Source organism: Podarcis raffonei, chromosome 1, assembly GCF_027172205.1.
Source record: "Podarcis raffonei isolate rPodRaf1 chromosome 1, rPodRaf1.pri, whole genome shotgun sequence".
In the NCBI taxonomy this organism is placed as follows: domain Eukaryota; kingdom Metazoa; phylum Chordata; class Lepidosauria; order Squamata; family Lacertidae; genus Podarcis; species Podarcis raffonei.
Window position 1 is genome coordinate 129,097,337 of NC_070602.1, and position 13,628 is coordinate 129,110,964.

Consider the following 13,628-nt stretch of genomic DNA (forward strand, 5'->3'; position numbering starts at 1 on the left):
GTGAGAGCTTGCCCCCAAGTCTAAGTCTTGGCAAGAACATTGTTTGCCAACTGTATTCAGTAGTAGTTCTTCCTACATTGAAAGAAGCTGCAGCTTAATTAAGTCCTCAATTCTGAATGGAATGGGAAGTCCACACAGTGTCAAAAAACTTTCTTCTTTTTTTTGGCCTTTGGTTGCAAACAGTTTTTCTGTTCTCTTTTAGTGAATTGAGCAGGAGAGAAAAGTAAGGGAACTTTGCTTACATGCTTGCATTTTTGAGGGTAGGGGGAGTGAATGTCATTTTCTGGGATGTAAGACTAACACAAAGGACGCGGGTGGCGCTGTGGGTTAAACCACAGAGCCTAGGGCTTGCCGATCAGAAGGGTCAGTGGTTCGAATCCCCGCGGCGTGGTGAGCTTCCATTGCTTGGTCCTTGCTCCTCCCCACCTAACAGTTTGAAAGCCCGTCAAAGTGCAAGTAGATAAATAGGTACCGCTCTGGCGGGAAGGTAAACGGCGTTTCCGTGCGCTGCTCTGGTTCGCCAGAAGTGGCTTAGTCATGCTGGCCACATGACCCGGAAGCTGTACGCCGGCTCCCTCAGCCAATAAAGCGAGATGAGCGCCACCACCCCAGAGTCGGTCACGACTGGACCTAATGGTCAGGGGTCCCTTTACCTTTTACCTTTAAGACTAATACAGTTTCACCTACAGACCTTGCCATCGTGCTCTTGGAAAAATAAAGCCTTAGCTAGCTAGTCTATGAGGTAAAGGAAGATGCAATTCTTTTGTTATGTTAAATGCACATCATGGGTGGTATTCAACTAAGTTTTACCCAAAGTAGACTTACGGAAATTAATGAACCTAAGTAAGTTAGGTTCATTAATTTCAATGGGCCTACTCTTAGTAAAACTTCATTGACTACCACCCCATAATCTAAACAACTTTTATAGCAGATTTGAAGGAGGAACTCTATCTGTGTTGCTAGTCGCTTTTAAAATATTTACCACTCATGTATACTTGAGCGTATATGAAAGTCTTTCTCTGCTGGTTGCCAGAATTAAATTTCTGGTTGCCACAGGCAGATGCGTTTGTGAACCATTATACAAAAACTTGTATTCATGACCTAAGGCTTATTTATATTATCTGTTATCCTGAGCTAAAACTGTACACCAGAACCTATTTCAATCTGTGATTTATCACTATAATCAAGTGGTTTGATATGGAGCTGAAGTAATTTGAAAATGAGACGAGAGCTTCTGGAGAAATTGAAGACCCTCTCTACAAAAGAGGAAAGTGGTCATTAACTTAAACATACAGAAATGGATGTAGTTATTTTGGAAATATTAATGCTAATACATCATATTGATATGTCCTAAATGCACGGCAGTCCTGTTTGTTTTTTTGGTCAAGGCAAGGCAGTAGGGGGCAAAATGAACTGTGCTGACACAATGGGACTTCCTGTATGCATAAATTAATCTGAATTAATGACATCTGGCATTAATAGTATGACTGTAGCCTAACGAAACAGAGGCTGGAAAAAGTTTTGCCTTTATAACGAGGATTGCAAACTGTAGTCATTTTCAGTTGGTAGATCAATCAACCATAGCTTTAGTTGATTAATCAGTGGGAACCAATTTTAATAGTAGTACTGCAAGTTAAAGATATGCTATTTCCATCCTAGTGTATTGCCTAATAGACAACGAAGAAGAAAAATATTCAATATAGCCTTATATTCTAGAATGAATGGCTGGCTTAGAAAAGAAGAAGTAAATTCTGTGTTTTCTTATACTCACCTTAACATCTGAAAAAGCCACCTTATTATGAGGGGAGGATAACATACATATTTAAATGTAATTATTAATGAATTGCTTATGTGGTAGATGATTAACCAACTAAAATCCTTTATTTGATTCACGGCCTTGGTATGAAGTAACATTTCTCTCTGTAATGTATTCTTGCTTACACTTAATTTTCAGAGCCATTTCTTAGGGCAAACATTAGAACAAAAACCTGTTACTTAGCCACAAAGATGACAGCAAATCCCTTGGCAGACTGGTAATTTTTTTGGGAAGTTACAAACCTTCTGATGAGGCAGATTCCAGTAATCTTTCAGCAACAGAAATGTGAAATTGCTGGCACTGAAGTAAGACTTCTTTGAAGAGGTTGTACTAAAAAAAAATGCTGTCTCTGCACAACAGTTTGGCAGAGGAACAAACTGAGGACCTCTGGGTGGCAAGTATTAGATTATTCATATAAAAATAGACTGAATGCCCGCATTTCAATATTGGATTTTAAAGATTCTTTTATTCAACTACCCATAGGCAAAGCAGATTTGTTGTTTGTTGTTTTTTAAAAAAAGATATCATTTAGCAAGTGGTTTTTTTATATAAATCTATGCTTTATATTTTCTCTTTAACAAGAATATTAGATTTCTTTTAAAACTCAAAGTGAGTTGGTAGAGGACCTGTGTATTTGCGTTGGGTTTATAGAAGTACACTACAAAGAGTACCAGGAGCATTAAGTAAACATTTAAACTCTCTATTTGAGGAAACTCACTATGGCGTGCACCAAATTAGTATGACTAGGCCTTAATGCCGAAGATTGAAGTCCGGACCTCTCCACCTCAAATGCAATTTCTTTGTTCAGTTACGTATGCCTACGTAATTCTTACCTAATATTTTAAGGATCAATTCTTCCCTCTCTTCTCATCCACAGCCGCCACAGATCACACCACATGACATTCAGGGGTGTCCTCCTTTTCAAAGGAACACCCCACAAACCAACAGGTCCTTATCTGCATGAGAGCTCTAGAATCGGGGGAACTGGCTCCATGCATGCATTGGAACAGCGTATGCAGAACTGACGCTGTGGCAAATGGTTATCTTTCCTTACTAGGGTGCAGTGAGTGAGACTCCCAGAACCAAGAGAGGCATGAAAAGGGCAGAGCAAAGGCACAGTGCATGCAGGCACAGTCTTCGAATGCTTGGAAGAAGCCCTGGAGAGGAGGAGACATAAGACGGCTGTGGAGAGGCTGAGACCTTTAGTCTCTGCAACTGATTCCATGCAGTAAGACCTACAGGGAATGAGCTGCTGTGCTCATTAGGCCTGACACTCAGTCACGTCTATGAAGATTGCGTTTTTGCTAATACAGTGTTACCTTGGTTCTCAAACGCCTTAGTACTCAAACAACTTGGAACCCAAACACTGAAAACCTGGAAGGAAGTGTTCCGGTTTGCAACCTTTTTTCAGAAGCTGAACATGTTTCATTTGAGTGTTACGCTTCTGGTTTGAGTGTTACACTTCCGTTTTGAGTGTTACGCTTCTGATTTGAGTGTTACGCTGAGATCTGTCTGTTTTTGCTATTTATTTTGCGTTTTTGTGGCTCTTTTTTGTTTTGTTTTTGTGACTGTGTGGAACCCAGTTGAGCTATTGATTGATTGATTGTGTGACTGCAGTACATTGCTTATTGCTTTCGTTTTATGGATCAATGGTCTTGTTAGATAGTAAAATTCATGTTAAATGGCTGTTTTAGGGGTTGTTTTTAAAAGTTTGGAACGGATTAATCCATTTTGCATTACTTTCTATGGGAAAGCTTGCCTTGGTTTTGGAACGGTCTTCCAGAACGGATTAAGTTTGAGAACCAAGGTACCACTGTAAAGAGTTAGCTCCAACTTTCTTCTGTGTCATTTGCTGGCCAGCGAGCTCTGTGACAGTAGAATATTGTGCCTTGTTGACTGATTGACACTGCTGGGGGGAGAATCCAGGCAATGTCTGCATTGGTAATGAAAGCACATACATCTGTTTTTGTATAAAATTTGTTTTAACAAATAAATATATTAAATATATGCAAAATATATTAAATATTAAATATATTAATATTAACTATATTGTAAACACTTTACGATATGGAAATTTAATTCAGAGTGTGTCCCCCAGGTTCTGTGTTGAACTCTGGGAGGTTGGATCCACCCTCCTGCAAGTCACCATATTTTTCGCCCCATAAGAAGCACCTGACCAAAAGACGCACATAGTTTTTAGAGGAGGAAAACAAGAAAAAAACTATTCTGAATTTAACAGTGGATGTATGATTTTTGTTGTTCATGCTGTGGCCACATGCTATGTGATCTGATGGTGAATTTGGGGTGACCCAATGCAAAAATCCTGAGGATCCATGGGGATCCGTGCTTTGTAATCACATTTTTGCACCATTGCAGCCCCAGGAAACAGTAGATGCATGATTTGTTTGGTGCAGGCTGTAGCCATGGACATGCTATGTGATCTGATGGTGAATTTGGGGCGAATTTGGGGTGACACAATGTAAAAATCCTGAGGATCCGTGGGCTTTTACCTCCCCCCTCCCAGGCAGCCTCCGCTAGCGTCCCTTATCTCTCTTCCAATCCCACCGATCAACTGCTTCCTTTCAACACTCCCTTTCCTCTTGTTTGCCTTAGGGTCTTTTCCTTAGCTGGAGCAGTTTTTTGCTCCTCCTTTTCTTCTAATTTCTCTCCCTATTGCTTTAGTCTTCCTGTTTTCCTCCTTTGCAAGTTTGCTGTCTTTACCTCCCCCCTCCCAGGCAGCCTCCTTTATCTCTAGCATCCCTTATCTCGCTTCCGATCGCTTGCGATCAGCAGCTTTGTTTCAACACCCACTTCCCTCTTTCAAAAGAAAAAAAAGCATGATCTGCTTTTTGCCCCTGGGCAATTTGGCTCTAGAGACCACGCATTTGCTCCATAAAATGCACAGATATTTCCCCTTACTTTTTAGGAAGAAAAAAGTGTGTCTTATGGAGCGAAAAATACGGTAAAACCCTGACATAGCTGCCACACCATAATGAACTAAAAGAATCAGGGAGGATCAAAATGGCTGCAATCACTTCCCTGGAAAGCAAGCAGCTTCTGATGGTTGTGCTCAGACATAATTGGCTTAGAGTTATGTGCAAACATGGCCAACTTTTTCGAGCTCATTTCTCTATATTCCATACTGCTGGAATCTGCAATCTATGGATAAATGCAAGCTAACCTCTGTAGCTCAATACCCTTTGAATCAACACAACTATATGAACAATTGCAACCTTCACACTCATATTAATTTATTGATATCTCGATTCAAAGAATTTAAAGCCCTGCCATATGTACTCTAATAGCCTGTGAAGAGCCAAAGTTTCCCTACTCCATCCCACACTGCAATGCAGGCTAGAAAGCTACAGAAAACCTCAGACTGGATTTGGTTAATGGCGGTTGGCTACAAACACTCCTACGTGAGGTCAAGCAGGATCAGTATGGTCCACGTTGGATAGGTGTGTTCAGCTACAGTAGAAAATAAAAATAAATAATTTCTGTGAATAAAAGGAAAAGACCAAGAACTGCCTTGTTTGGGCTTGCATATGTCTATGCAAGCAGACTCAGCAAACTGTTATTGAAACGGGAGGGGATTGTTGGTTTGTTTTGTTCTTGATTTTATTATGTATTATGTATTTTGTAAGGTAAAGGTAAAGGGACCCCTGACCATTAGGTCCAGTCGTGACCGACTCTGAGGTTGCGACGCTCATCTCGCTTTACTGGCCAAGGGAGCCGGCGTACAGCTTCTGGGTCATGTGGCCAGCATGACTAAGCCGCTTCTGGCAAACCAAAGCAGCGCATGGAAACACAGTTTACCTCCCCACTGGAGAGGTACCTATTTATCTACTTGCACTTTGATGTGCTTTAGAACTGCTAGGTTGGCAGGAGCAGGGACAGAGCAACAGGAGCTCACCCCGTCGCGGGGATCTGAATCGCCCACCTTCTGACTGGCAAGTCCTAGGTTCTGTGGTTTAACCCACAGCGCTACCCGCATCCCTTCTATGTATTTTGTAAAGAATAATAATAATATAATTCAGAGTTTTTAAGGAGCATTACATCTAACAAAGCAAACAACAGGGCTTTTTTTTCCAGCCAGAACTCAGTTGGATGCCATCGCCATTATAAGAGAATAAGGGAGCCATTTGTTGTGAGTTGTGGCACCTATTTTTCTAGAAAAGTAGCACTGGCAAGCAATACATGCAAAATATTAAAAACAAATAACTAAGAATACATCCATAAGTCACTAAAAGCAACACTGGGTGCCACCTCAAAACCAGATACACAAGTTTAAGAACATAGGGATGAAGAACTGTAGGAAAGAAACACTACAGTTACACTTTCCACCTGTAACTGTTTTATATCCAGTCTTATGTGTTGGGCCAGCAAGCTAGAAACTGTCACTTAAAAAGTGGAATTTGTGCCAGGAATCTAATTTGCGGGTTCTGAGTCAGCTCTTCCGCCTTCCCTGAAATCTTCACGTCTGCACTTACTCTAATTAATTGCCTTCGAAGTTGAAGAGTTTCTGAAAACAAAGCGCCACCAAACACACACACACACACACACACACACACACACAAAAGGTTTAAAGCAAAAGTTAAAGTAGGATGCGCAACACTCACCTTTCAACCTCTCCTGAGGGTAGCAGGATACAAAACACTGGACAGCAGCATCACTCCGTCTCGGAATGGTTGTAGAATTAACGTTTCCCTCAAGATCCAGTTTTGGAAATGGTACAGCAGGCTCCTATGAGGAAGACGGATCACATTTATTGATGTAAAAAAGGGCTAACTATCACACTATATTTATCAGTCTCCCTATCTGCTACTCAATTTGTACATTATTTATGAAGTGTTTATTGCATATTATCAATGCTCAGAGCTGAAAACAGTAAAACAGCCTTTTTTAAAAAAAGAAGAAGGCATCAATAGTCATTGATGAAGAAACAAAGAGACATCCAGCTTGAAAAGTCTCCTAGAATTTAATCCACTAGGTAATGATCCCAATTACTGCAGCAAATACAGTGGTACCTCAGAAATAGTACCTCGGGTTAAGAACTTTGCTTCAGGATGAGAACAGAAATCGCGTGGCAGCAGCGGGAGGCCCCATTAGCTAAAGTGGTGCTTCAGGTTAAGAACAGTTTCAGGTTAAGAACGGACCTCCGGAACAAATTAAGTACTTAACCTGAGGTACCACTGTATCCAAGAATCCCATTCTTTGCACTTGAGGCTGAGCCATAAATTCTCTCAATTCCAATTTGCGAGAAAGAAGACGAGGGGGCAGAAGGACATAACTGACCTACTTTTTCTGCCCATTCTTTGCCATTTCTTGTTTTGTGTCAGAGCTCCTCCTCCTCCTTAGAATCCTCAAGTTGGAAGCCACCATATTTATGTCCTTTAATGCCCCTTAAAATGAGGTGGTATGATGGCACTGCAGTCTTAATCTGGGAACTGACTCAAACCCTGCAATCATCATCCGAGGCCCTTCTTTGTGTGCCTCCACCACGAGAGGTCCAGAGAGCAGCAACATGAGAACGGGCCTTTTCTACGGTAGCTCCCCCTTTGTAGATTGCTCTCCCTAGGAAGGCTTGGTGATGTATTGTATTTTTAATATTCTGTTGGGAGCCGCCTAGAGTGGCTGGGGAAACCCAGCCAGATAAGAGGGGTATAAATAAATTATTATTATTATTATTATTATTATTATTATTATTATTATTATTATTATTGTGGTACCTCAGGTTAAGCAAAGTTCTTAACCTGAGGTAATATTTCTGGGTTAGCGGAGTCTGTAACCTGAAGTGTATGTAACCTGAACCATATGTAACCCGAGGTACCACTGTATTATTATCGTCCAAATCCAGTTACCATGTTACCAATATATTGCCACGTTGTGGTAACAGTTTCATAACATGGCAATATATTGTGAATCACAATGTGTGTGCGTGTTATGTAAAGAAACACGATGTGGGGGCAAAACGTGAAGTTCCTTTTTCTAAATCTCCAAAAGGACTTTCACCGCAGAGTTGGGGATCTCAGCCTTGCCTTGCAAGGCCCAGCACCTTGCAAATGTTTTCTGCAACAAAATGTCCCCTTCATCAGATTGCGTTTGGCATTCCTTGCAAAAAACACACACACTACAGTGGTACCTTGGGTTACGAACTTAATTCATTCTGGAGGTCCATTCTTAACCCGAAACTGTTCTTAGCCTGAGGCGCGCTTTCGCTAATGGGGCCTCTTGCTGATGCTGTGCCGCCGGCGCGCCATTTCCGTTCTCATCCTGGGGCAAAGTTTGTAACCCAAGGTACTACTTCTGGGTTAGCGGAGTTTGTAACCCGAGGTGTTTGTAACCTGAGGTACCACTGTATTCATGCAGACAGCATGAATCGCTATCCTGCCATCAGTGACATCAGTTAGAACTGGCTACATAATTGGCTACATAATATTGTGGCACCATTCCTGATTAGCTGTGATCACCTACGAGTGATTCAGAAAAGAAAAGGCATTTGGGGAACAATAAGCACTGAAGTAGCACCATCCAGGAAAAACAATGGCACCAACTAGGACTGGGGAAAAGAAGATGGATATTCACAGACTCCAAATGTGTGGGTTTTTTGGAAAATATTTCTACCACAACAAATGTTTGGCCTGAAAGTGAAAACCGGAGCATATTCGGCACAGTCCCTGATTATGCCCATCAAAAGCAGAATGCAGAATAGTGTTTCTTCTGACCACAACTGGCTTCCCATTATTACTCCATCTGTGAAGGCAGCTTGTGGCCTTGTCAAGACAAGAAAAACTGTGCCAATGGTAATTTTCTGACAGCCAGCTGGTTCCCTTCTCTCAGTGGCTGCCACATATGCTCTGTAATGAATGCACACCAGAATGGCTTTGGAAGTAAATGGCAAACCCTTTGGCTTTTCAAAGTTTCCCTCTCGCTCATCAATAACAATTCCAAATTCGTTCTGACATTTGCTTTGTAAAAATAAACAATTTACTAAGCAGAATTAGTTTTGAAGGACTAATTAACTGTTCTACTGTAAAAAAAACACACACACAAAAAAACCTGAATACGATTCCCTCACATCCATGTCTATTAAAAGCACCCTGCCTTCATTCAAAACTATTTGCAAAAACATGCCAACTTGGCCTCTATTTCGCAAAAATGAATTCACAGGCGAAGTAGATCTTGCTTTCAAGGTGCAATTACTTTCATCGGATATATATATATATATATATATATATATATATATATATATATAGTTGGAATCACAGCCAAACTACGGTTAGTTGAACTTGTTTCCCTCTGAAATCAGTGGGATAAATTAATCGTGACCTAAGTCCGACTGATTTCTGAGGAAATTACATTACATTAGCTTAGTCTGGACCCAACCCACTATAACTATTTGTCCGTGTCTGCCTTTGTGCATTTTGATCGCATATGACCCAAGCAGTTAATAAAGTACCTAATATGTATTAGGTGTTGCACATTTATTTTATTTGATTTGATAAAAAAAGTCGCTGCTGATAGGCTCGTAATTCAAAAATTGTTAGAAAACAGAGGGGAGTTGGAAGGTAGGGGAAAATGTGATACAAGCCCGGACAGTCTGGAAGGAGGACAGAATACAACAATTAACCTAAGATTGGGAATGAAACCAAGACTGTAGCTAAGAAGTCAAATACACTGGGAGGGAAATAAAAGAGACAAGCAGATAGTTTTCAGCAATTCTGTAGAGTAAGACAAAGAAGAGGACAATGGAATGTCATGGACTGGCTGGATGCTGAGGAGCGGTTGGAAGAAGAAGAAGAGTTTGGATTTGATATCCCACTTTATCACTACCCAAAGGAGTTTCAAAATGGCTAACCATCTCCTTTCCTTTCCTTCCCCACAACAAACACTCTGTGAGGTGAGTGGGGCTGAGAGACTTCAAAGAAGTGTGACTAGCCCAAGGTCACCCAGCAGCTGCATGTGGAGGAGCGGAGACGCGAACCCAGTTCACCAGATTACGAGTCCACTGCTCCTAACCACTACACCACACTGGCTCTCTGGAGGTGCCAGGTGGGGAACCCCAAGAGAAGAAGGCTCAGAGCCCAAGGAGTGGTGGTGGGAAAATGATGAGTGGTCAGTGGGAGGACAAGATTTCGGACGCTGGGGAGTTAACAGGGTTTAGTGAGCAGGAAGAGTCTGTGGAGCAGTCCAGAATCAGAAGCTGGAAAGCAGGAGGTCCAAGAGGCAGACTGCTGAAGAAGCCAAGGTGTCTCCCGCTCCTGCTGCGACCAGCTCCTCTCCCTGTTGGTGTCCCAGAACCGAGAGTGATATGAAGAGGGCAGAGCAAAGACAGGCAAGGAGGCAAAGTCTCAGATTTGGGAAGGACTGGGAGGTGGGGAAGAGACTTAGACAACTGTGGAAAGGCAGGCATCTTCTCTCTCCACAACTGCCTGATAGGCGTAAAAACTACCGGGATGAGTTGCTGTGCTCACGAGGCCTGGCTTCCTGAGCAGACCTGGTTTCCTTGAAGAGTTACCGTATTTTTCCATGTATAAGACTAGTTTTTTCAACAACAACAAAAATAGGTTAAAAATTGGGGCTCATAAAAAAAACACGGGTAGTGCTGAGGGGTGTTTCCTTAATTTGGAGTCCTCCAAAATAGTGGGCGTCTTATACATGGGGGCGTCTTATACATGGAAAAATACGGGAATTGCACTGATGCCATTTTGATTTATTGCTGACATGGGGCTTCCCACCTGCTTTCCCGCCACATCTCCCCAAATTGGCTCCAGGGGATTTAAGAGAACCCCCAGAACAGTACTCAAGGAGGGGAATCATTCTACGGGCATAGCTGTCAAGCATCCCTTATTTGGCGGGACAGTCCCTCATCCCAGCGCCATGTTCCACTGCTGTCCCTTATTGATGATGTCCCTTAAATAAGCTACTGAAGGTAATGGGGCCCTTTCTATGTCCAGCTGTCCTTTGTCAACAACAAATTGTTGCTGTTTTTTTATGTTGAATATATGGTAATTTATTGACCTAATGTATATAAAGACATTTGCACATAACAAAATATGTATTTTATCAAAGTAATTGTTGATCCCTTATTTTGGCTGCTGGTCCCTTATTTTCGAGGCTGCGGGTCCCTTATTTTCAAATCTGTAAGTTGACAGCTATGTCTAAGGGGCAAGTTACAATTGCTTGTGCAGATGGGAGTGTTCATCACAGAGTGGCACTGAATTCCACCCGACACCCCAAAAAACAACTTTTTCTTTGAAAGCAGTTTCTGTTCTCAAACCTTTACAATACAACTCCCAAATTCTCTTATATGGAGAATTCTGAATACATCACAGGGGCAAACTATTACTAAACACAGATACCTTATAGGAGAGACAGCTGTAAATTAATGGCAACTGGGGTGGTGGGAAATCTGCGTTTCTAGCTCTCTGATAAACAACAGAATCAATAGCTCAACAACTGATCAGTACACTGCCTAATTAGAGAGCATTCAGCTAGTGAAACAGAGCTGTCATGAAAAGGTTCCATTAGTGTCCCAGCCAATAAGAAAATAATGGATTTTTAAACATATCCTGCTGTACTAAGCTGGGAGGCAGCAGGGAGGGAGGTAGCTCAGGTAAGGAAAAAGGGAAAGGGTCATGCCCCATTTCGCTATAGTCCTCAGCCGCAAATGGAATTACAATTGAACTGCAAGCACATCCTATAAAAAATAATTTCTGTTTAAAATGAGTTTGATTCAATAAAAAGCCAGTTGTATATTCTTCAAAGAGAACGTGCTAGAAGTGTGGGTGCATTTCATACGTACATAGCCATATTTTTTTTGGGGGGGGGACTCAAACAGCTTTTAGTACAGGATTTCAATAGGATATTCAACTGTGGGGTGTTGGTAAATCTGAAGAAAAAAAATGTAAGTGAAGGCCATTGATCCTGTTTCAGAAGACCAACAGGACCCTAATTTGTTGATAAAAATTGAACACAACTATACATCAAAGGTACAGTTGTTTTCATTTTTAATTCTGATATAGAGTCGCTTATGTCCATTCTTCTGCATGAACAGCCCCTGTCATTGCACTACAGTAAATAAGAACTACAAATGTCCCTATGTGATATTTCGTCCTGTTTCTCCAATATACACAGAAAAAACAGTTGGTCTCTAAGGTGCTATTGGACAATTTTTTATTCCAGTATAAACATTATGGTAAATGGAGTAAAGTGTAAGATTTAGTGCTCCCCCATTAAACCACAGGGCTTAGGTACTGCAAAAACAGGTAGACTTCAATAAATTTAGTGGTGGTTGTTGGCCTAAAAATTCATAAATGGAGAAGGGTGAAAGGTAAAGGACCCCTGGACAGTTAAGTACAGTCAAAGGTGACTATGGGATTGTGGCGCTCATCTCACTTTCAAGCTGAGGGAGCCAGCGTTTGTCCACAGACAGTTTTTCCGAGTCATGACTAAGCCGCTTCTGGTGAAACCAGAGCATCACACAGAAACGCCGTTTACCTTCCTGCCGGAGCGGTACCTATTTATATACTTGCACTTTGACGTGCTTTCAAACTGCTAGGTGGGCAGGAGCAGGGACCAAGCAACGGGAGCTCACCCCATTGTGGGGATTCGGACCGCCGACCTTCCGATTGGCAAGCCCAAGAGGCTCAGTGGTTTAGACCACAGCATCACCAGCATCCGTTAAATGGAGAACACCTCCTTTGGTCGCCCAATCATTTTGGGTTGCAATTGTATTCTGGAGCACCTCTCACAATTTGTAAATTATTTTCTGAAACCATTCATGCCCCAACTTCCATCCTGTATACAGGACAACGTATTGAATTAATAGACTGGAGTTGATAAAAGTAGAGCTAGAGAAGGGAAGGGTTTCTGCAGCTGGCCAATGATAGGAGAACTGGTAATATATTAAGACAGTGCCAGTCCTTAACCACCACAATTTTTGTGGGGGATAGGAGCCAGATATTTGTAGAGGAGACAACCCAATATTAGAAGAAGCAAGACACTGTTTCTTGGGTCACCTGCAAGCTAGTCACTTGCTCTTTGAACAAACCATGGTTATAACAAACTATGCCTTGGTATTATGCTTCTCGGTAGTAGCGCCTGCCCTGTGGAACACCCTCCCAGCAGATGTCAAGGCAATAAACAACTATTTTACTTTTAAAAGACACCTGAAGGCAGCCCTGTTTAGGGAAGTTTTTAATGTCTGACGCTGTATTCTTTTTGATATTTGGTTGGAAGCCACCCAGAGTGGCTGGGGAGACCCAGTCAGATGGGCGGGGTATAAATAATAATAATAATAATAATAATAATAATAATAATAATAATAATAATTATTATTATTATTATTATTATTATTATTATTAACCCAATGTCAATACTAACTGGTTGCTCTTGTTCTAAGAGGATTTTGTAATGATAATATTCCGAAGGAATTTTCAAAGGAAAAAAATAGCAATGTCAACTGAATCAGCCCCCTCTCCACACAGCGGCTGTTACATAATGATGGACACATCTCCCATAAATTCATAAACAGAGACAAATGCTTTGCATACCGCTTCTGTTTGCCTGTCCAGCCTTCTGAGAACCACTAGCTGGATCATTCCACGAATGTTTCCTTCCATGGACATGGAACGCCTCAAGGTCTCCATAGCTTCATGGTTGGATTTCCCAAGCAGGGATTCTCCATTCACTGCAATCAGCTGGTCATTTATTCTCAGCCGTCCATCCTGCAAAGGAAGGATACGAAACATATTAAAGTGAAAAATCCCAGATAGCGATAAACGGAAAAGTATTTGCTTTTTAAAGATAA

General features: G+C 41.6%; 1 protein-coding gene across 3 annotated transcripts in view; it reads right to left on the reverse strand.

Moving 5' to 3' along the window:
• The window catches only part of PARD3B (par-3 family cell polarity regulator beta), a 617,714-nt gene that overhangs the window by 375,965 nt on the left and 228,121 nt on the right, over positions 1 to 13,628 (reverse strand). For all 3 annotated transcript variants that reach the window (XM_053366051.1, XM_053366062.1, XM_053366043.1), the window contains exons 12-13: positions 13,372 to 13,545; positions 6,436 to 6,559 (exon numbers count right to left, since the gene is read on the reverse strand). In XM_053366051.1, the coding sequence (XP_053222026.1) occupies positions 6,436 to 6,559; positions 13,372 to 13,545 (298 nt within the window). The remainder of the gene's footprint in view (positions 1 to 6,435; positions 6,560 to 13,371; positions 13,546 to 13,628) is intronic.